A 24,584-nucleotide genomic window follows, 5' to 3' on the forward strand; every position below is an offset into this window, starting at 1 on the left:
TCCTGCTATTTTCCAGACTGCCTAAAGTAAGGTTGAGTTCAATAGTTCTTTTTATAAACTAACGTGGCCTTCTTGTTGAAATGTTTCTCTTACGTCACAGTCTCTTACTTTGACAAGCCTACGAGCGCGCGCTACAGTCGCGAGGAATATAGCTTTTTCTAGAGCGCGTGCAAATCGCTCGTGCGAAGAATACGCAAATAAAGCTGGGTCTTGTGACGTAAGAGCAACATTTTAACAAGTTGGGCAAGACCACTTTTTATTTTATAAAATCAACTATTGGAAGTGGATACTTCTCTCTACGAAATATATTATCCATCTCGATACACTACTAATGTTATTAGTTGAAACCTGTACCTTCGTATAGGCCACTGATTTTTTATTTAATTATACAGATTTTTTAAGTCTATTACGACGTGAAAATTAGAGGTCGGGGATGGTTAACTTTTATTCAATAGATAAAGCTCTCAAAATTATTCGTAAAACGTTTTGATCAAGTAATTTATATTTCTGTATTATTCGATTAATTTTTTGGTAAATTTGTAAAATTAATCGAAAAAACGACGTTTTTTTCGATAAAAAGCTCAAATTTTACGAATAATACATATTTTTTACTAATTTTCCGAAATATTAACCGGTAAATTTCTTTGTTTACATTTTTTTCCCAAAACAAATCAATTTAATCATGGATAATGATTAACCGTTACCGACCTCTAGTGAAAATATAGTTATAAATAAGAAAATATGTAAATATCGATACGCAGTTTTAGAAATTTCTACGTTTTACATCGATAATAAAATCGGTACATTTTGAGCAATGATACAGTTTCGGGAAAATAGAACACATTGGGAAATGCGTTGAACAGGCGAAGATAAGTGATTCATATCTAAGATTGCTTTTCATGATAAACCAAAATTAGGATAAGATTGCTTTTCATGATAAACCAAAATTAAGATAAGCTTGCTTTTCTTGATAAACCTAAATTACGATAAGATTGCTTTTAATGATAAACCGAAATTAGGATAAGATTAATTTTCATGAGAAACCGAAATTAGGATAAGATTGCTTTTCATGATAAACCTAAATTAAGATAATATTGCTTTTCATGATAAACCTAAATTAAGATAATATTGCTTTTCATGATAAACCAAAATTAAGATAATATTGCTTTTCATGATAAACCAAATTTATGATAAGATTGTTTTGCAAGATAAACCAAAATCAGGAAAAGATTGCTTTTCATGATAAACCGAAATTAGGATAAGATTGCTTTTCATGATAAACCTAAATTAATAGAAGATTGTTTTGCATGATAAATCAAAATCAGGAAAAGATTGATTTTCATAATAAATCAAAATTAGTATAAGATTGCTTTTCGTGATAAGCCAAAATTAGGATAAGATTGCTTTTCATGATAAACCAAAATTAGGATAAGATTGCTTTTCAAGATAAACCAAAATTAGGATAAGATTGCTTTTCAAGATAAACCATAATTAGGATAAGATTGCTTTTCATGATAAATCAAAATTAGGATAAGATTGCTTTTCAAGATAAACCATAATTAGGATAAGATTGCTTTTCGTGATAAGCCAAAATTAGGATAAGATTGCGTTTCATGATAAACCGCAATTAGGATAAAATTGCTTTTCAAGATAAACCATAATTAGGATAAGATTGCTTTTCATGATAAATCAAAATTAGGTTAAGATTGCTTTTCAAGATAAACCATAATTAGGATAATATTGCTTTTCATGATAAACCAAAATTAGGATAATATTGCTTTTCATGATAAACCAAAATTAGGATAATATTGCTTTTCATGATAAACCAAAATTAAGATAAGATTGCTTTTCTTGATAAACCGAAATTAGGATAAGATTGCTTTTCATGATAAACCAAAATTAAGATAAGATTGCTTTTCTTGATAAACCGAAATTACGATAAGATTGCTTTTCATGATAAACCGAAATTAGGATAAGATTAATTTTCATGAGAAACCGAAATTAGGATAAGATTGCTTTTCATGATAAACCTAAATTAAGATAAGATTGCTTTTCATGATAAACCTAAATTAGGATAAGATTAATTTTCATGAGAAACCGAAATTAGGATAATATTGCTTTTCATGATAAACCTAAATTAAGATAAGATTGCTTTTCATGATAAACCTAAATTAGGATAAGATTGCTTTTCATGATAAACCTAAATTAAGATAAGATTGCTTTTCATGATAAACCGAAATTAGGATAAGATTAATTTTCATGAGAAACCGAAATTAGGATAATATTGCTTTTCATGATAAACCTAAATTAAGATAAGATTGCTTTTCATGATAAACCTAAATTAAGATAAGATTGCTTTTCATGATAAACCAAATTTATGATAATATTGTTTTGCAAGATAAACCAAAATCAGGAAAAGATTGCTTTTCATGATAAACCGAAATTAGGATAAGATTGCTTTTCATGATAAACCTAAATTAATATAAGATTGCTTTTCATGATAAACCAAAATTAGGATAAGATTGTTTTGCATGATAAATCAAAATCAGGAAAAGATTGATTTTCATAATAAATCAAAATTAGTATAAGATTGCTTTTCGTGATAAGGCAAAATTAGGATAAGATTGCTTTTCGTGATAAGCCAAAATTAGGATAATATTGCTTTTCATGATAAACCAAAATTAGGATAAGATTGCTTTTCAAGATAAACCAAAATTAGGATAAGAATGCTTTTCAAGATAAACCATAATTAGGATAAGATTGCTTTTCGTGATAAGCCAAAATTAGGATAAGATTGCTTTTCACGATAAACCGCAATTAGGATAAGATTGCTTTTCAAGATAAACCATAATTAGGATAAGATTGCTTTTTATGATAAATCAAAATTAGGTTAAGATTGCTTTTCAAGATAAACCATAATTAGGATAATATTGCTTTTCATGATAAACCAAAATTAAGATAAGATTGCTTTTCTTGATAAACCGAAATTAGGATAAGATTAATTTTCATGAGAAACCGAAATTAGGATAAGATTGCTTTTCATGATAAACCTAAATTAAGATAAGATTGCTTTTCATGATAAACCTAAATTAGGATAAGATTAATTTTCATGAGAAACCGAAATTAGGATAATATTGCTTTTCATGATAAACCTAAATTAAGATAAGATTGCTTTTCATGATAAACCTAAATTAGGATAAGATTGCTTTTCATGATAAACCTAAATTAAGATAAGATTGCTTTTCATGATAAACCGAAATTAGGATAAGATTAATTTTCATGAGAAACCGAAATTAGGATAATATTGCTTTTCATGATAAACCTAAATTAAGATAAGATTGCTTTTCATGATAAACCTAAATTAAGATAAGATTGCTTTTCATGATAAACCAAATTTATGATAATATTGTTTTGCAAGATAAACCAAAATCAGGAAAAGATTGCTTTTCATGATAAACCGAAATTAGGATAAGATTGCTTTTCATGATAAACCTAAATTAATATAAGATTGCTTTTCATGATAAACCTAAATTAATATAAGATTGCTTTTCATGATAAACCAAAATTAGGATAAGATTGTTTTGCATGATAAATCAAAATCAGGAAAAGATTGATTTTCATAATAAATCAAAATTAGTATAAGATTGCTTTTCGTGATAAGGCAAAATTAGGATAAGATTGCTTTTCGTGATAAGCCAAAATTAGGATAATATTGCTTTTCATGATAAACCAAAATTAGGATAAGATTGCTTTTCAAGATAAACCAAAATTAGGATAAGAATGCTTTTCAAGATAAACCATAATTAGGATAAGATTGCTTTTCGTGATAAGCCAAAATTAGGATAAGATTGCTTTTCACGATAAACCGCAATTAGGATAAGATTGCTTTTCAAGATAAACCATAATTAGGATAAGATTGCTTTTTATGATAAATCAAAATTAGGTTAAGATTGCTTTTCAAGATAAACCATAATTAGGATAATATTGCTTTTCATGATAAACCAAAATTAAGATAAGATTGCTTTTCTTGATAAACCGAAATTAGGATAAGATTGCTTTTCATGATAAACCGAAATTAGGATAAGATTAATTTTCATGAGAAACCGAAATTAGGATAAGATTGCTTTTCATGATAAACCAAAATTAGGATAAGATTGTTTTGCATGATAAATCAAAATCAGGAAAAGATTGATTTTCATAATAAATCAAAATTAGTATAAGATTGCTTTTCGTGATAAGCCAAAATTAGGATAAGATTGCTTTTCGTGATAAGCCAAAATTAGTATAAGATTGCTTTTCATGATAAACCAAAATTAGGATAAGATTGCTTTTCAAGATAAACCAAAATTAGGATAAGATTGCTTTTCAAGATAAACCATAATTAGGATAAGATTGCTTTTCATGATAAATCAAAATTAGGATAAGATTGCTTTTCAAGATAAACCATAATTAGGAAAAGATTGCTTTTCATGATAAACCGAAATTAGGATAAGATTGCTTTTCATGATAAACCTAAATTAAGATAAGATTGCTTTTCAAGATAAACCATAATTAGGATAAGATTGCTTTTTATGATAAATCAAAATTAGGTTAAGATTGCTTTTCAAGATAAACCATAATTAGGATAAGATTGCTTTTCATGATAAACCAAAATTAAGATAAGATTGCTTTTCTTGATAAACCGAAATTAGGATAAGATTGCTTTTCATGATAAACCGAAATTAGGATAAGATTAAATTTCACGAGAAACCGAAATTAGGTTAAGATTGCTTTTCATGATAAACCTAAATTAAGATAAGATTGCTTTTCATGATAAACCAATTTTATGATAAGATTGTTTTGCAAGATAAACCAAAATCAGGAAAAGATTGCTTTTCATGATAAACCGAAATTAGGATAAGATTGCTTTTCATGATAAACCTAAATTAATATAAGATTGCTTTTCATGATAAACCAAAATTAGGATAAGATTGTTTTGCATGATAAATCAAAATCAGGAATAGATTGATTTTCATAATAAATCAAAATTAGGATAAGATTGCTTTTCATGATAAGCCAAAATTAGGATAAGATTGTTTTTCATGATAAACCAAAATTAGGATAAGATTGCTTTTCATGATAAATCAACATTAGGATAAGATTGCTTTTCAAGATAAACCATAATTAGGATAAGATTGCTTTTCATGATAAACCAAAATTAGGATAATATTGCTTTTCATGATAAACCAAAATTAGGATAAGATTGCTTTTCATGATAAACCGAAATTAGGATAAGATTGCTTTTCATGATAAATCAAAATTAGGATAAGATTGCTTTTCAAGATAAACCAAAAATAGGATAAGATTGCTTTTCATGATAAACCAAAATTACGATGAAATTGCTTTTCATGCAAAACCAAAATTAGGAAAAGAATGATTTTAATGATAAACCAAAATTAGGAAAAAAAACTTACTGCGCATGACGGTAAGGAATGCGCTGCGGTAGCTGTAGCCGAGACTGTTCGCGCCGACGCAGATGTATTTGCCAGAATCAGTCTCCCTGGCTTCGCGGATGTAGAGCTTGTTGAGGAACGAGCCGTCCGGCTTGGACATGACTTGCGACGACTTGAGGAAGCGGAAGGGCTCTCCCTGGACAATGATGACGCGTTGCTGCTTGTTCTTGCCCCTTCGACCCCCCTCCGAAGCTTCCTTCAACGAAGCGAATTCCTTGGCTTCCAACTTCTTTAACCACTGCGTTTTCAATTAGAATACACAAAATTTATGATTAGTTAAAATAAAACAAACAGTAATAATATTTATACAAATGATTAGTCCAAGAAAGCAAACCGATCATAAAATTGTATTGCCGATAGGGTAGCGTCACACCAAAGCTTTAACTATGCCCGTCATTTTGTATGGATTTTGTATCCATGGGTGACGTTGTATTACGTGAGACAGGAAGTACTCTATATAGAATGTCTAAAAAGTTAATATTCAGCTTGGCTAATACCCAAGGCACCACCTTAGGCCTATGTCATCAAGCGACTTTTAAGGCCATTAATTCAGGTGGCCGGGTTACAATGCGTAGTCAGCTGACACTACGTAGCTGCACTACATTGCGCTATATATTATTGCCATTCGATTTTTGCTTGAGTCCAAGGCCTATTGAAAATTAAAACGCGTTCACAATGAAAACTGACACTTCATTCGATGAAATAATTAATCGTAACCTAAAATAATAATATTTATTTCGATCAGGAGGCGACCACAGAAGCAAAGCGTAGATATATATATATAATAAATAAATAAATAAATTGAACAAAAAAATATTAAATAGGAAAAAATATAATTTAAGAATGGATTAAGAATTATGACAAAGCCAATCTTCAAAGAATTTGTTTTGACACGGAGGAGATAAATAACGGAATAGAGTAGGCAGCGCCATTCTCTCTTATGTCCAAAGGTAACAAGCTCCAGGTTTTAGCGCACTGGAGGAAAAACGAATGTTCGAAAGCCAAGAATCTGGCATATTTAGTAAGGCAAGAATGTCACGGATTTTGGGCCATATAATCATTAACGTCGAAAAACGGAGATCGAACAAGCCGTTGGAGACTAACTACATCACACACATCACGTCACTCTGACAAGGGAAGAAGGTGAAGACCAAGCAATCGATTATCGCAGGAAATGTAACCAGGCGAATTCTTTCTCAGTGACTTTGTATAAAATCTGTTGAAGTTACGCTGAACTCTCCCCAGTCAAACGAGACATATGCATCAACATCAGGTGGCGATAGCTCATCCAGAACCGATGACCACTCATTGAAAGACTTCAAAAGCTGGTGAGTACACGACCGTCCCTCTCTGAATCCAAACTGCGAGATGGGTATGGCAGAGTTGTCTTCGGGTTTCCAGCCCGACGGAAGAGAAGACATCAACAACGAAAAATAAAAGAGTTTAACCGACGGGTCTATTATAGCTGGAGCCATCATCTTTAGCAACCTCGGAGTTACGCAGTCAGACCTGCAAGCGGAGCCAGTCTTCAAACGAGCTATAGCTAGCGCAACGTCCGCCGAGGTAACCCAAAGAAGGCATAGTCAGGTCGGAATCAGGCGTAGTGAAACCCTGATAGAAGAAATTACCAAACGCAGATTCTATGGCTGAAGGACACGACAATGGCCCAGAAAGAGTTTCAAAAGACGATGGCGTTGGTAGCCGGGACTTTTTACTTGTGTCGACGGTCGCCGTGGCGCCGGTTTTGCCCTGGTGAAAACAAGTCTTGTTTTAACCTAGGAGCAACAAACACAACACCCCACACAAGGAGAGCGCAACCCGTCAAAAGTCGTGGATTTTCTTGTGTACATTTTTCATTGGCTAGACGCTTTAGCATCTGCTGCCGTCGGAAGGGGAAAATTCGGAAATTGTCTTCCCCCGCCCGTAAAACGTTCAGTGTAAAGGCTCGTGACGCTCGTCCAATGAAATTCGTACACAACCCTTCGTTAGCGTGTTTAAAGGCTAGCTGCGTTCTCCTTGTGTTTGCTGCTCCTAGTTTTAACCTTGAGAGAAAAATTACGGATAAATCAAAATATTGCGCAACCCAAGTCCCAGGCTTTCGATAGTCGAAATTCAGATTGAGATATCAAGGTCATATAATTTCCTATCGATTGTTGTATCGTTTACGATTTTAACAGTAACAGTTGAAGAGTTATGTAGAATACGGCGGTGGCGGTCTACGTCGCTGTACGTGAAACTAATACTTACGCAAATCCCCTTTTGGGATTTGCGTAAGAGGGCTTTCCATCTCTTGGCGCTATACTTTGAAAGGCTGCAGCGACAGTCGTGGCTCTTTATATGTAGGGCGTGTTGAATTAGTTTACCCATAGTTGTCGGTCCAATCACTTTCGGATCGAAGCGAAGCATTAAGGAAAAGCGCGCCCGAAGGAGGGATAAATACGGCCAAAGTCCAATATTAATTTTTTCAGTCCGCAGAGCAAACACACTTAGAACAAGAAGAAGCGATTGAAGCTAGTCTCTTTGAGCGCTGTTTGTCCGCGTGGAGAATTTTTCTGTCTGTCAACGTTCTTCGCGTAATTAAGTTTTAATGTTTAATAGGATTAATTCGCTAATCGCCCGTCGGAGCCCCTCACCCCCCAAAAAAGGGCCGAGTGAACAGAGCCCATTTTCGGCGGGGATGTATATAGAACCATTTCTTATTATCGGTCACGTCGCGCAAATTAGTTGCTGCAGCCCACCCCAACTCTTATATATACAATCTTTGTTCAGAGCATTAGGTTTTTCTATACTATTTCGCTATTTTGCCTTCCGTGGAAGGATTAAAACCTTCGCGTAATTAGATTTCCATCAATTGATTGCGCGCGCGCGCAATCAATTGATGGAAATCTAATTACGCGGAGAATGCATTTGTGTATTGGCAACAGAAACCGATTTACACCCGTTAATTCATTAAGGTAAAGGTAATGATAGATGATAAACACTTCATGTGTCAAGTTGAACAGATATATTATTTTCAAATTAAGACAAATTAATTTTTTTTCTGCTCTACAACACTACCCCAATAGTATTGTGGGGTGGCGGAGTGGTTAGAACTTTTGTCTCGCAGCGAGAGGAGCCGGGTTCGATTCCAACTTGTGGCACTGGGTGAAAACTCGGAACGACTCCTTCCGCGTTGAGTTTGTAAGTTCTCTCCCCACTAGTTTAAGGGGTTTTCCCCCTCCGTAAAAACTGTAATAGTGAGTGTAGGGAGCTGATGGCTCGCGTGGAGTGAAGGGCTTGCCACCACCCTCCTACGCATTGTAGCCCGGCCACCTGAATTAATGGCTTTAAAAGTCGCTCGATGACTTAGACCTAAGATGGTGCCTTGGGAATTAGCCTAGCTGGTTATTATTATTATACTCTTGAAATACTTAATTTCATTTACTTCTAACGTTGTGCAGTATACCAGAAGATCATAAAATATTTCTTACGAGAAAAGTATCCATCTATAAAAGTGAAATCCGTACCTTCGCAGGCTCGAGGGAGTTTTTAAAGGGGTGGAATTCGACTAAAAATTTAAAATGTAATAGAAACCCCGCGTAGGGATATATTCTTAAAGGGACACAGAATCATTTGATAAAGTAGCTCCTCCGTTTTCGTAACTCGTCATAGATCCAAAGAGTGATAATTTGATATTTTATACGGTATATTCTCAAATTTAAAAAAAGTTAAACCATCTTTTCTGATACAATTGTTTTAGTAAGCCACTAAATGATTTCATCTGCACCATTTTTACATTTCGTTTAGTACCAAATAAATGTAAAAAATCTTCTTTTTAACTCTCCGAGGGGACTTTGTACCCTAGGAGGGGTTATACAACCACCGTGTCTGTCTGTCTGTGGGTCTGTCTGTCAGGCCTGCGAACGCGTTCGCATTTTCGGGGCAAAGGGTAATCACTGCGTACCCAGTTTCTTAGAATCAGGGAAAAGGTTTTTCCAAAAGCGCCCTCTTTTTGTCATTGGGTGTAGTATAATTTTTTAATCGGCCGGGATTCGAACCCGAGCCCTCTTGAACGACAGGTGAGCGTTCTACCGCAGAACCACGGATACAGTTACGCTTCACTGAAAATTAAAAACTCTTCCGAGGAGAGGTATATTTTGGCTTGCCAACTTGTTTAAATTTCAGATTAGGCTTTTTCTTTGTTTGCCTAAGATCAAAGTATCTTTTCGCATCAACGAACAAGATGAATTCCTAAAAATATTTTTTTTTAAAATTCAATCATAATCTTCTTCGCCGTCTGATCAAAGTCTAGTTAAACGTACCACGCCCACCATTAAAACTGGATTGGCCCAATATTTTGAAAGTCGATTCGACTAAACCCTTTACTGGTTCGCCATATTTATAAATGAAAACGTCAGTAAACATACAACCCGGTTTAAAAGAATGATAGTTACAACCTCGAGGCAGGATATAAACGAAAATTTTGCTCTTAAAATAATAACATCAAAGTAGGAATATATTCTCGAGCGGCTTTAGGGAATACGGCGGCTCTTTTGAAGCGAGGCTGTTTAAATTTTGGGAAGCTCTGGGAAATAGGAGAGACGAAAGCGCGTGCGGTGGTAAGTTGACATTTGCCGGCCTAAAAGCTAATTCAATTTCACGGTCGCTTGTTTTAATGGGACGGCTCTGAACCATTCCCATTCGGCGTCCGCGTTTTGGATTAAAAGAGCGGCACTTTTAAGCTTTCTACGCCGCCTCCCACTCCATTATAATACGTCTACTTTCGAAGCGTTATACCCACGACACGCTTGGTTAAGTCTTCGGTTCCTCAGCCGAGCGATACACGCTAAATAGTGTTCGCCTCTCTGTCCCAAAGACTTTATAATCTTTCCGCTCGGTTACGCTCGCTCGCGTCTAAGTATATAAAATTTCTCCGAAAATTCATCTTTCGAGAGTCAGCTTGTCTCTCCTATATTTAAATTAATTCCACAATTTTTCTGGCAAGTATTTCGTTATCCAATTATGTTATTTTCCCATTCCGATACGAACGAATATAAATGTAGCAATCTGGCGTTTTGAACGGATTTTAAATCGCCGCTGAAACTACGTCCGATTATTACTATTCGAAAGGTTTCGCTTAATTGGAACGGAGTAGCTACAATATTATTGGATAGATTAGTCCGCGTATCTGGGCGAGGTGTTCCGACTAGAAACGTATTTCTCCAATTTGTCCGTCTCTATTCGGTAAACACGGAGCTCCCGAACCAAATAATTAGGCGCCATCTCGCGACGAGTAAATTAACTAGGGAATAATCCGCCGCTTTTAATCTTTCCCGAGTGATTAGGTGATTCTCAATTATGGCTTTCCTCTCCATCCACTTCAGATTTACGGATGGGGATATTTCAATCGGAAGGATAGATTCTTTCTAGAAGGAGGTTTTGTTCGCGAATAAAAACGGTTTCGATAAAATATGGGTGACGCCATTTTATTTTATTTTAAATAACCCTTATAATTTGTTTTAAATTCTCAGCGATTCTAGAAAATGTAAAATTTTTGTATCGAATAAGTAACTTTATTATCAATTTTATATATTCCATAATCCATTTTAGTACTCCTGAGCTCCACCAGGAGCCTCTCTGTTCGAAAAGAGTTTACTGCCGTGCAAAGCACAAAAGCATTAACGACCAAAACCAAAATATGGAGAAAACCTCGCGAAATTCAAACTTTCTTTGCCTTAAGATACCCCAACTTACTTCTTTCAAGTCAAATTATATTCTGGTACTAAACAATTTACAGGAAAAATTATATTCTGGTACTAAACAATTTACAGGCCAAATTATATTCTGGTACTAAACACAATTTACAGGCCAAATTATATTCTGGTACTAAACAATTTACAGGCCAAAAATGCTTTTTACCACGTATATGTTGGACTATTTATGTCTTAAAACGCGAAAAAAATGCGTCTTGATTTGACTTTTAAAGAAAATTAACACATTAATGCGTTTTTGGTTTGAAAATAATGCAAAAACCTAAAATAATGCGTTTTGCAACAAGTCATTTCTCTAAGAACAAAAATTTTAAATTCGAAAATTAGTTTTAATTAAAATAAGGTGAAATAAAACCAAAATCTGTAAATCGAATATTTGGTCGTTAATGCTTTTGTGCTTTGCACGCCAGTTTATTACAGCAATAAACAAGTTGGCAAACCAAAATATACCTCTCCTCGTATGAACTGGCTGTGATATTATTTATTTTCAATACAGCGACATGAAAGTCAATGGCTCAGCGGTAAAGAATCCGCCTAGCGATCATAAGTTCCTCGGAGAGGTAAAAGTCTTTAAAACAAGACCTACAACACTGCTATCATGGTAGTTTATGAACAAGCTGGATAAATGGTACAGTAAGAGGTGTACGATTTTATTTGCTATTTTCTAAATCAACAGCCAGTCAGTATTTTGTGCCTCTCCAACCCGAACTAAAATCGTGGCACCGCTACTAGTAGAAACATTGGTGATACTTTGCAAAACCACCGCCTACCAGCACTGCTAAGTGTGTGAGAATGGCGGATAATTAGAGTGCAATGGCGTCAATGGCGAAGCCCATGAAAAACGTCTATTCCAACAAAAAAATTAAACAAAAACTACAATATAATAGAGAAGACTTATACCATGTTGATGATAAAAAAGTATTAACTACAGAGACAAATACCATGAATATCTGAATTAGGTTGTCTGATGAGTTGCTATAACGATAGTATGTGCCGCGGCCCAAAGCGATTTTGTTTTGCCAAGGCTTAGCGACAAATTTAATTTCGTAAGCTTTTAGCAGGCTTCCCTTGAAACAAAAAAGTGAAAATATTAGTATAAGGCACCTTTGTTAATGATAATTAACAAATTCGGTACTTCTATGGGTATTTTTCTAAGAACTACGAGTCATTTTCTTCGGCTGCTAACCCGGGAATTCCCAGAAACGTTTCTTGGAACGCGATGTTTTCGAGCCTAGGTTTTAGCACTTTTACGAATAAAACATTTAAGCATAAGTAACTGAATTAACCTTTTCTCGGTTAGCATAGGCGAAAAGTTCACTTAAGTGCCGGATTTTTGTCTCCTTAGGGTTTTAAAGCTTCATTGATCTAAAAACGACAATAGTGAAACAGTAAGTATTGTCAGTTAGATAAAGCGATAGATTTAAAGTAATATTTAGATGAAATCATAAAAGTAGGCTAAATAGATTTTTAGAGCAAAAAATGATTACTAACTTTGAATATCCTGTAAGGATTTATTTTCATAAAAATATTTTCGAACTTAAATTCCAATTAATAGAAATATGGAACCTGAGTGTACAAATGACGTGATATTTTGGTTTGGGTACATTTTTTCGAATTTCATATCTTCCGAACGGTGGTACAAATGTCCGTATGATCATTTGTCCGAATGCCGGAAAACAGGATCGTATGTCCGAAAACGTTTTTCATTTGCCCGAAAAATGTATCACAACTTTTGTTGGTGATTTAGTCGCTCAATTTATGTTAACTTTACTGGCGAATTTCATTTGTTCGAATAATCGTTTGTCCATTTTTTCGAACATTAGGAATTGTTTTTTTTTAAAAATATTGTTAATATAAGAAAATAGTAACATTAACGTGAACCTAACCTAACCTAAAATATCCACAACATTCAACGCAATTCCCACTTACTAAAAACAACGATATTTACAATGTAGTTTTTTATTTTTTATTCTTCCACTAAAAAAAACCGGACCAAAAAAAACAATAAGAAATACTAATTTAGCGACAGTGTGTCAGAATTTATAGCCCGGTGTACCTAGTAACAGAGACCATACCACCGGAGGCCTATCATCATAGTGCCCTACGCCAGCGTCCACCTAGCCCGGACAGGTGACAAATCCAGCATGGGTAGCAGAACTAGAGGATAGCGCCGCCGATCAAACGCCGCCGCCGCCGATTATTTAGATAACGCCGAAACGCCGCCGCCGAAACATTTTCATTTCACCGCCGAATTAATTTCCATTATTAAAGTATAATAATTAAGTTTTGAGATCTAAACTACATAGATTTTTCTTTTGGTAGTGCTACGATTCCTAGGCTGTTGGGTGCACCGTACTAGCGTTATAAAATTAAAAATAACTAATAATTTCCAAAAGATCTGGCACCACTGCACCGCGCGCACCAAGATTTTCTGCAGCAGATAGCTGGGATAGGAGAGAGAGAAATGAAAACGGCTTTGGAGTTGCCTCGCCCCGTATTTTGTAATAAGTACAGAAACGTATCAGCTGCATTGGCTGCATTCAGCAATAACTATTCTATTACATTTTAAAAATTCCTTTGATACAAAGATAAAATAATTTGTGATAATAGACTTAAATGCGCGGGGAAAAACCGGATTTGGGGGGATGAAATTTATGCGGTAGAGGGCTGGCTCGTTGGTTGCCTGTACGATAATGGCGGCGCCCAGCAAAAGTTTCTAAAAAGAGTGTATAGATAATAATACTAGTGAAATGGTAGTAAATTAGTACAGTATTGTTATTACTAGCGTAAATGTTTTAGTTTAATAGTATCATATGTGACATAGTTACTCATAAGTGTGCCTCTGTTTAACATATCTGTATTCAAAATTTAAATGAGACCTTGTTTCACAGCCACCAAAGACTATATAAAGCTACGCGTAACTTTATATAGTCTTTGACAGCCACCAAAGAAAATACAGCAATAACGTCGCGTAAAACTGGTTTTAACTTCCTTCCCCCCTACGCGAGAACTAGTTTTGATGACGATAAAACCGTCATCGACTGGGAAGTGACGTCAATAACGTCATATCCTTGCAACAAGGTATCATTATGAAAAAATTCATTCAGGCACACTTATGATTAAATAAGTTACATATGATAGTATGTAACCAAAGTTACCTCTTCTTTGTTTTGGAAACAAGTGGTTCCTATTTTAATAAAATACATTCTATTAAACATGTATTTTTTAAATGTGTTTAACAATTTAAGTTCTAGCGGTCTATTAAAAGGCTGGCGCTATTTCTGAGGGGGGGGGGCAGTTTTTCCCCTTAGGCGCCGCCGCCGCCGCTTTTTTTCAACGCCGCCGATTATTTTCTGAAAATCGGCGCGCCACGCCGCCGCCGAACTAATTATCGTTCCCGCCGCCGCCGTTGAAAATTGGTTCGGCGCTATGCTCTAAGCAGAACCCTACTACTGATGGTCGCACCTATGACGCAAGCCACTCAACCCAGCAGAAGGTGCAGCAATGGGTGGACCAATCCCCACTTCGCACACAGCAGTGGGATTAAGAATGGATGCTGTAGCAACTCCAGCCGACACCCCACCTATGGAGGCAGGGAGTCAAGCCCTTTGGAGAGAGCTCCTAAAGGGGAACGACGAGCACACAGCAGTCCAAGTAATCCGGCACAGCTAGCACCGGAGATCCCAGTGTGACCCCAAAAGGCCGGGAAACAGGACCGCCGTGCCCGCATATGGAGGCCCGCCACCCCACAGCAGGCTACTCAATCCGCCGAGGCAGCCACTTTGCACGGACCCTCTCCGTAAGCCTGAGCCGAAGCTCAGTATCCAGCCTAAACCTGACCGAAGTCGGAGGTGGAGATAGGACCATTTGACCAGAGCTAACATCTCCCAGTGCGCCACCGCCCTTATGGGTTACAAGAGCCGGACCCCGACTCCCCGGTAAAGCCACCAGTTATTGCACACTCTGACCCATTAAGGGCCACTAATTTAGCGACAGAATTCGGACAAGTGATGCTACCGATTCGGACGAATGAAACAAACAAGTTGTCCCCTTTGAACAATTGAAACATTTTTTATTTTGGCGGTTCGGACGAATGAAATTCGAACATTTGTTCCTGCGTTCGGACGATTGAAATTCGAACTAATGTACCTACCCCGATATTTTTGGTATTAAACTACCATAGGGGTGAAAAGCGTGTATTGTACTTTAAGTTGAAGTAGAATCTGCTACGATGACGCAATACTGATTTCTTTTAACACTACGCGACTACTTGCGGCTAAATGAGAAAATGTTGTACCGTGGAATTATGGTAATTCAAAGGACAACACATTACTCTAGATCAAAAATCAAGCAAGCCGAGATACGAGAGTATCGAATGAAATTTGAAAAAGAATCTCAACGTGTTTTTACGTTAAGACTGATTTATTAATTAATTTTTGTCATTTAAGGGGGAAGACTACAGTGGCCATTGGCTACTATCGCGCTATTTCAAGCTGAACTCTTTTAATTTTGTATTTTAACTTATAAAATTAATATTTCAGTGTAAAACGGCCTCTTGTTTAGTGCCTAAAATAATTTTTACAATTTTAAATTTAAAAGTAATTAAGTTATTACATTTTAATTCGGACCCCGGAGCTAAACAAGTTGGGCAAGCGCACAAACTACCCTTTTGTTGTTACCTTATATCTCGTTAACTTTTAATATTAGAATTATCAAAATTATTTTAAGCACTAGAGGAAAGTTCAGCCTAATAAGAAAAATATAATTCAATTATGTAATTGTTAAAACAGAAACGTTCAGCTTGAACGAAAAAGAGGCTTTTACTGTATTCTTCCCCCTTAATATTTAGTATATTTCCATTATCAGATATTAGTACTTAGTTTAGACAAAAAAGATACGGTATCTCAAAATGGCTTTTTTAGACTTACTACCGTTTCACTCTCATAATCATACATAATTAATAATATGTTCTTCGACGTTATTATTTAATACAAAATATAACCAAAAACTAACGATTGAACAGAAAACAGTTGATTTTAATATTTAAATGAGCACGATAATTTTTCTTTTTAAAATTGAGTGCAAAGTACCTTCCACCTTAGCAATATCAAAATAAAAGAGCTCTGTATAAAAACTGTGAATCTAATTATCTTAGCTATTAAGCGTTTTTAAGAATTTAAAAAATACTTTTAACTTAAATACAGCTTGAAGTAGTTTAAATTCGAATAGAGAGAAAAATGGGGAGAAAAAACTTCATTTTCTAGATTTCGCAATTTCAAAGGAATCTAAGATATTCTTAAAGAACTTTTGCTTGTTTCAGAGAGTCTTCTGCCCAAATGAAAGATTTCCCCATTTCGCGTGTCCCTCCACTTATATTTTTTTACATAAACCCTGAATGGAAATTGGCCAAAAGGAAGGAGAATATTTGATAGGGGAAAACTCTCATTCTGAGAATTCTGAAAATAGGGAATGAATGAAGAGCGTACCAAGTACTACCAACCCGCGGCCACCGTAGTCGGCCACCGTAAGCCGTAATTCGTCGAACAGCGGGAGCGGCTTCTGTTATGCAAAAAGACTGTCCGCTTATTTCCGGTCGCTGACAGAAAAAGGAACGACTGACGAGTAGAAAGGAAATGAAGAAAAGACTTCTCTTTTATGAGGCGTTCCCTTCAACTGAAATTCCTCGACGGTTATCATTTGCATGGCGCACTTCAATAACGGCCGTCACGTCTAGGAGTTGTCGAACGACTTTGGCAGTAGATCAAAATTTTACCCCTACTGGTTTTTGGTAATTCATTCGAATGCAAAGTTTATTTTTCTCTTTACCAAAAGACAGACGCACAAACGGCTTATTTTTACTCTAAAAATTCTTCTATTTTAGACTCCCCTCTAGATCTATTTGATAATTTTTCCTGGAGTTGTTAATTTTCCGGAAAAATAAAAAATTTAAACAAATTCCTATTTAAGGGTTTTTAATGTTTTTATCGATATACTACAAATTATTAATAGTGTTTCATTTTTAATCAGTTTAAACTAGTCTAAAGGTTTAGTTTTACTAAAAAATGAGGCGAAAATGCCGCTTTATTTAAAACAAAATTAGACTAATCATGGAATTGAAACCTTTTTATTTATTTTTTGGAAAAAAAACGGAATATTTTCCGGAAAAAAGGCCTCGTTCATTTTTGGGAAAATATTCCGAATTACAATTATAGTTTTTCCTCAACCGCTTTAGATATAAATTTAATTTTCACGAAAACGTTATTTACTAGGGGAGTGGGGGAAATGGTTTTTGCCTAGGGAAACACCACGTGTTAGTAGCCTCTAGTGGCTACGTCGCGAATCTCAGTACCACTTGGTTGAACCTACTTGCAGCGCCATCTCGTGGACGAAATATTATTTTCCCCGATTTATAGTTTTTGGTTGGAACTGTCGTCTGCTACGACATTCTCCTTGGCTTTTTAACCGAGTTATATTCGTAGTTTATCGTGTTTTTAAAATGCCTTACACGCCGCCCTTTCTCAAAGTTTTGCCGCTTCATTCCTTTGGCGCTGCACGTAGGTTCAACCGCAATTTCTGAAATTTTTGGAGCCGTTTGATGTAGGTTGCGGAAAAAGTAGCGTCACTTTTTAAATACTTTTCCAATAACTATAAAATATAAGGGACATAATCATTAATATAGTTTCTATCATTCTGTAAAAAAACCTAGTAAAATTTGGTTTTGGTGACAATTCCCCTTCAAGAATTTTGTCAAATTTCGCGGCGCTTTTTAAATTTTAAGGTGCGCCCCAATGACGTCGTTCGTGACGCGGCCGGTAAATGCTTTCTCTCGCCCCATTTTCTTGCCCCCCGAGTTTATAGAAAGAACTATTCAAGTGCCTTAAATCTGTCGCAATATCATTTTGGGTACCCTTAAAATTTAGCATTTAGATATATCTTTAATCGTTTGGAGAGGAATTTATATATTTGGAACGATCCATGGCCATCATGTTCGAATTTGCGGCCGGCACGAGAGGGGGACCAGGGACCAATGAGATATCGGACTGATTTGATTTCAATGAGTTTACTCTTTGAACATGAGGAGAATGGGGAGCAAAGCTAAAAATCGTCTCAACGTAGTGATTCTCCCTGCAGTACAACTAATTTAATTACATTCTTGTTTATATTGTAGGGATAATCACTACATGTTGATACCGTGGACTAATTAACACAAGGACGTTTCGGCTTCCCAAAAACGTTAACCACACTTATAGCATTGTTTAGGGGCATCCCTCTACTAGCCAAAAAATTAGTTACTCACTCTGTGCAAGCGCAAAAGTATCACATGGAGCGATCCTGTTAGTTAGCGTCCTCTGTTGGCATTATACAGGGTGTTTCAAAAGGTTATAGAAAACGTTTAAGGAGTTGTAGGGGGTGAGTTAAGAAGTATGCCTGTTTTTTCCCCATTTGGCTACCACGAGTTAAAAGAGCGCCGGAGAGCTTCAAAGTGTGGCCTACTAGCCCCTGGAAGTAGGCTGCAACAAGTGCAAATCCATCAGCAGGGAAACGCGAACATTATGGTTTGGGTTCGTGTGAAAGGTAAACAAATCGAAGTAATCAGCGCAAAAACGTTAATTTAAACAGTATTTAAAGTCCCTGCTGCTTGCCTAACTTAGAAGCTCTCTGGCTCTCGTTTAACTCATCGTAGGAAAATAGAACAAAAACAGGCATACTTCTCAACTCACCCCCTACAACTCCTTAAAATGTTTGCATAACCATTTGAAACACCCTGTATAGGCGTAGCTAGCATGGGTGACACCCGTGACCCGGGGTGGATATCATGTTTGTGTAAGTTTTTATTTCTTTCAATTTATGTTATTTATTTCAGCTGTTGTGCAGAGCTAATTTTGATCGAGCAGACAGCTTTCATATATTCAATTTAAAACTCGGTTGGTAAGCGGCGAATACTTATGACCAAAATTTAAACTACGTACGAAGCCTATACAATATTCCACTTTTTGCGTCTCTCATAGCTAATATCATAATAGTCATCATCATCAGCTAAGCACCACCTGGGCGCGGCGTTCGGATGTGAAATTTTCCGTTCATTTCTTTTATATCCTTAATCCTTATCCCAAAATTATCCGAATAAAAACTTATTTTTGAATAATAATCGTATAATAGTCGTGAATAATATCCATAAATAAACAGTTAATCGAATTTTTTACGATTAATTGAAATTTTGGCGGTTAATTTATCCGTTTCCCCGAGCTTTAGCACCATCATACGCCTAAGTCATGTTTACGTTCACCGGGCTCATCGGACGCACCGATTAGTAATCGTTGACATCGGTTTCCTACTGTACGCTTTTTCGCGTTTCCGGTTTTGACGCCACGATGGTCATCGGTTGCTCACCGAAGTCATCGGCTTCCGATGACTGACGTCATTACTATAAATTCAACGCCATTTTAAAAAAACACTTACGACATAATTATGACGAAAAAGCTCATCGGTGGATAATATAAATCCATCGGGTTTGTTTTCGTTGACTGTTACTGAACGTACCCCATATCTTTAATAGCTATGAGGTAGAGTAGCTCTCGTTAAATTTTATAAATTTGAAGCACAGCCGCTGCTTGTGATACCTTCGCGCTTGCGCAGTGGCTGTTACGCCTATTTCTCCGATAGAGGACAATGCTGGGGAAATTCAGTGGAAGCGAAACGTCCTTGTGTTAATTAGTATACAAGTTGAAACGATCCTCGGGCATCAAGGTAAAATTTCTCCTGGTTCGAAAGGGTGGAGGGAAACATGTTACCCGTGGGTGTTTCAATTTTGTCGAAAGACGTCAGTTTTAGGGAACGAATGAGATACCGTGATAATGTTAATTTATAATGGGAATGAGCTTGCGCATCGAGCATGAGTGGCTTTGGGAGAAACTCCACATAGGCATTCTCCCTAAATTTAAATAAATGCATACTTGGTTATGGTAAGAAATGTTTATAATACAGCAGTCGATAAGAAAATTCGGGAACTGGAGGTGGCACTATCAAATGTGGACTATCAGGAGGGGGCATAAAATTTAGCTCAATTATATCTTTAAAATCGCCAGGACTCGAAAGATTAAAGATACATCAAAAGATTAGGAACTCTCGGTGGAAGTTTAAAACTGGGCAATCAGAGGCATAAAATTGGGCCTTAGGTTTCTCTTAAGCCGTTTCGAAAAATTCGCATATGATTCACAGTAATCGACAGGACATATCAAGAGCTCTCCGTCGCAATATCAATTTGAAAATTTGTAAGCCTATAAAATTGGGAATTTTATTTCTCTTAAGCCTTTTGAAGAAAATTTTATATGATTAACAGTAATCCGAATCGACATGACATATCAAGAGCTCTCAGTCGCAATATCAATTTGGCAAATTGTAGGCATTTAAAATTGGGCATTTGATCTCTCTTAAGCCTTTGGGGCTAAATTATAAATGATATACAGTAAACAACAGGACATAACAAGAGCTTTCCGTCGCAATATCAATTTGGCAAATAGTAGGCATTTAAAATTGGGCATTTGATCTCTCTTAAGCCTTTTGGGCTAAATTATAAATGATATACAGTAAACAACAGGACATAACAAGAGCTTTCCGTCGCAATATCAATTTGGCAAATAGTAGGCATTTAAAATTGGGCATTTGATCTCTCTTAAGCCTTTTGGGCTAAATTATAAATGATATACAGTAAACAACAGGACATAACAAGAGCTTTCCGTCGCAATATCAATTTGGCAAATAGTAGGCATTTAAAATTGGGCATTTGATCTCTCTTAAGCCTTTTGGGCTAAATTATAAATGATATACAGTAAACAACAGGACATAACAAGAGCTTTCCGTCGCAATATCAATTTGGCAAATAGTAGGCATTTAAATTGGGCATTTGATTTCTCTTAAGCCTTTTGGGCTAAATTATAAATGATATACAGTAAACGACAGGACATAACAAGAGCTCTCCGTTGCAATATCAATTTGGCAAATCGTAGGCATTTAAATTGGGCATTTGATTTCTCTGAAGTTTTTTGGACAAAATTATAAATGATACACAGTAATCGACAGGACATATCTCAGTCGCAATATCAATTTGAGCAATTGTAAGCCTATATAAAATTGGGCATTTGATTTATATTAATCCGTTTGGACAAATTCGCATATGATACACAGCAATCGACAGGAAATATCAAAAATTTTCGATCGCAATATCAATTTGAGAAATCGTAGGCATTTAAAATTGGTCATTTGATTTCTCTTAAGTCTTTTTGTAAATTACATATGATACATAGTAATCGACAGGATATATTAAGAGCTCTCCGTCGCAATATCAATTTGGGCAATTTGTAAGCCTTTAAAAGTGGGAATTTTATTTATCTTAAACCTTTTGTTTTAAATTCTTGATGGTACATCAACCGATAAGAAATATCACAAATATGTTTTTTTTAGTCATTTGTTAGGGCAATTGATTTTATCGGCGGAGGGGGCGTCAAATTCGACCATCGAATCTTTGGACAGGGGTGCGCGTGAGGCTCCTATTATGGCCCTAGTCATCTTGTTGTTCTTCTTTTTGCCTTCTAGTTTTAATTAAAAGTCGTCGAAACTCAAAAAGACGCCCTCGGGGAAAGTAAACATATTCAACTCGCACCCTATCGGCAGACAAATACGCTCGCGTTTTTAATTAAAATTTGTTCTTTTTTTACTTTATTTTCTTTATCTTCGTTCCCAATGTCTTTTAAAGTAGACCCATTAATTACTTTTGTTGGGGGTGGCTGCTTTAGACGGCGATTTTGGGGTATTGACTTGCTCTTTTCAGCCGTTTTAATTTTGGCTTAAAAATGGAAAAATAATGATTAGTGTTTGTTTTACCTTTATGTGAGGCGGAATTTCGCTTCTAACTCGGCACTGGAACGTGGCCGAGGATCCGTACTCCACCGTTGTATTTAGAGGATGGTAGCCCGTCACTTCCGGTTTGGTCCCGTCTGAAATTATACCGGAAACTGAGATGAGAATCGGTTGCGATTTTAAATTAGACTTTATTTGATTTGATTTTCAAGTTCGTAACTCCTCAATTAATTTCATTCTATTATAATAACAATATAATCGTTATAATAATAATAAGTAGTTAGATTATAAATTTATTTATTTGTGTATAGTTATTATTATAATTTTAATTTTTAGCGTTCATCCCAATCCACGAACGTATTTAGATTACGGGAAACGTCAGTTATGGAAAAATTCGTTTTAGATCTCAATTTAGTTCTATAACTTTAATAAAAGCTGAATTTAACGATTTAATAAATCATAAATATCATAATAATTGGTAGATTCTCAATAATTGTGCCAAGGGAAAATATTTAAACACAAATGTGTTACTGTTTCGATACTCCTTCTATGAACGGGTCAACAAGTACGTTCTCAGCAATCTAAATACGCTCTTGGGCTTAGTTACACGGATACTTTTAATCTTCTTTTTGTTGGTGCATAAAAGTGTTGTTCTCGTAAAGCGAAATTGTCGACTTGATCAGTAGGATTACAAAGGAAGCTATGGCGGATGTCCTGAATCAATGCCACCGTAAAGTTTTAGCTTCGTTGTAACGCTCATTTTTAAAAGTGTTATTTAAAGATTAGTGTTATTTAAAACTTATTGCATTTAAAATATTTCCTATTTAGATTAGTGTTATTTAAAACTTATGACATTTAGTTTTTAAGTCCCTTTTATATTTTTCAATTTCTTACGGGTGTCCAAGTCGTAAAAGGGTATCATTAGTATTTTTCTTGTAAAATGTATTATTGTTGTCCGTGTAAAATATCGTATCCTCTCTACATGTGGCTCTCCCCTAACCAGCGTTCGGTGCTGGGAAAGCGCGCACATCTTGACTCATCCATTGTGCGCTATAACCGCTCTCTCTCTCTCTCTCTCTCTATTGTTGAATACTCGGCGTCGTATCGTAAATGACTTAAAGATGCGCGCTCTCTATTGTACGGCGTTCGGACGTCAATAGTAAACTATTGAAAGAAGCGTTATTTCAAACGGCCACCTTTAAAAATAAAAACTACAACCACGTGTACCCTTCCCGAAAGACACGTGGCGACATGTGGTTCCGTCGTGCGACCTTCTTCCTGGGAAAGACACCAGATGATTTCATCTTTCTACTGTTATACGCAAACCTTCTACAGCCAATAATCTTTAAGCCAAGCCACCTACTCCAAGCTACCCTTAACCTTTTAACCTCTCCAATAAGAATCCACCAAATGTCCGTTTCCGTAATTAAACCACGCCTACTGAAATGGGGATGAACAAAACCAGGGAGTTGGAGAGATTTAGACACAGTCCTCAGCGCCCTGAGTGACAGGCGAGCCAGAGACCGGACAGAGCCAGAGACCGGACAGAGCCAGAGACCGGACAGAGCCAGAGATCGGACAGAGCCAGAGATCGGACAGAGCCAGAGATCGGACAGAGCCAGAGATCGGACAGAGCCAGAGGTCGGACAGAGCCAGAGGTCGGACAGAGCCAGAGTTCGGATCGAGCCAGAGTTCGGATCGAGCCAGAGGTCGGACAGAGCCCGAGATCGGACAGAGCCAGAGTTCGTACAGAGCCAGAATTCGGATCGAGCCAGAGTTCGGATCGAGCCAGAGAGTGGGCCGAGTTAAAGAGCGGACAGAGCCAAAGGGTTAAGGAGACCCAAACGAGCGACGTTGAACGGCACCAGACCGTTTCATCAATCGGTGAGCGAAAGCCACAGGCTTCAAACTATTGTTATAAAGAGAGAGAGCCCGCGTATCCCCCCCCCCCCCCCGCGTATTTCGTGTTTTTGCATGCTTATTGTTATTATTATTAAGTGTTTAAGTATTTTATTGTTATTTGTATTGTTATTATTATTTTGGTTTATTATATATAAAACCGTTTGGACACCCATACTCTCGTTGTATATTTACCTATATCATACCCCTAGACATTCTTGAACCCGGTTACTTAACGTTAAGGTTGTTTTTCACGAGATTCCTTCTACTTTGCTAACGCTAGGGAAACCAATAGACACGTTTAATCGTCCTCTAGAAATTAGCGTTGCATCGTACTTCAAACATTTACGTTTTAATCACTCAAGTGTACCGACTATAGTGTCTTGGTATTTCGTATTTTGAAATGGTGGATGAAAATGACACGTGATTAACGTTTCTTTTTGCGTATTCAAATTTCAAAGTTAACTACATTGAATTGATATTATCTCAGTTCAATGCCAGAACTTGACGGAAGTTCTTTTCAATTTCCCTACTCGTGATTATTATTCGTGATTAGATAGGCTAAAGGGCTAATTTAATTTAAGCC

General features: G+C 36.2%; 1 protein-coding gene across 1 annotated transcript in view; it reads right to left on the bottom strand.

Annotated features, from left to right (window-relative positions):
* LOC149948729 (fibroblast growth factor receptor-like 1) overlaps positions 1–24,584 on the bottom strand; it is a 138,556-nt gene that overhangs the window by 10,843 nt on the left and 103,129 nt on the right. Inside the window, exons 6-7 of the mRNA XM_090172462.1 lie at positions 22,124–22,236; positions 5,454–5,730 (exon numbers count right to left, since the gene is read on the bottom strand). Of these exons, the coding sequence (XP_090028588.1) occupies positions 5,454–5,730; positions 22,124–22,236 (390 nt within the window). The remainder of the gene's footprint in view (positions 1–5,453; positions 5,731–22,123; positions 22,237–24,584) is intronic.

This window comes from Leiobunum rupestre, chromosome 4 (genome assembly GCF_980474605.1).
Source record: "Leiobunum rupestre chromosome 4, qqLeiRupe1.1.hap1, whole genome shotgun sequence".
Lineage (NCBI taxonomy): Eukaryota > Metazoa > Arthropoda > Arachnida > Opiliones > Sclerosomatidae > Leiobunum > Leiobunum rupestre.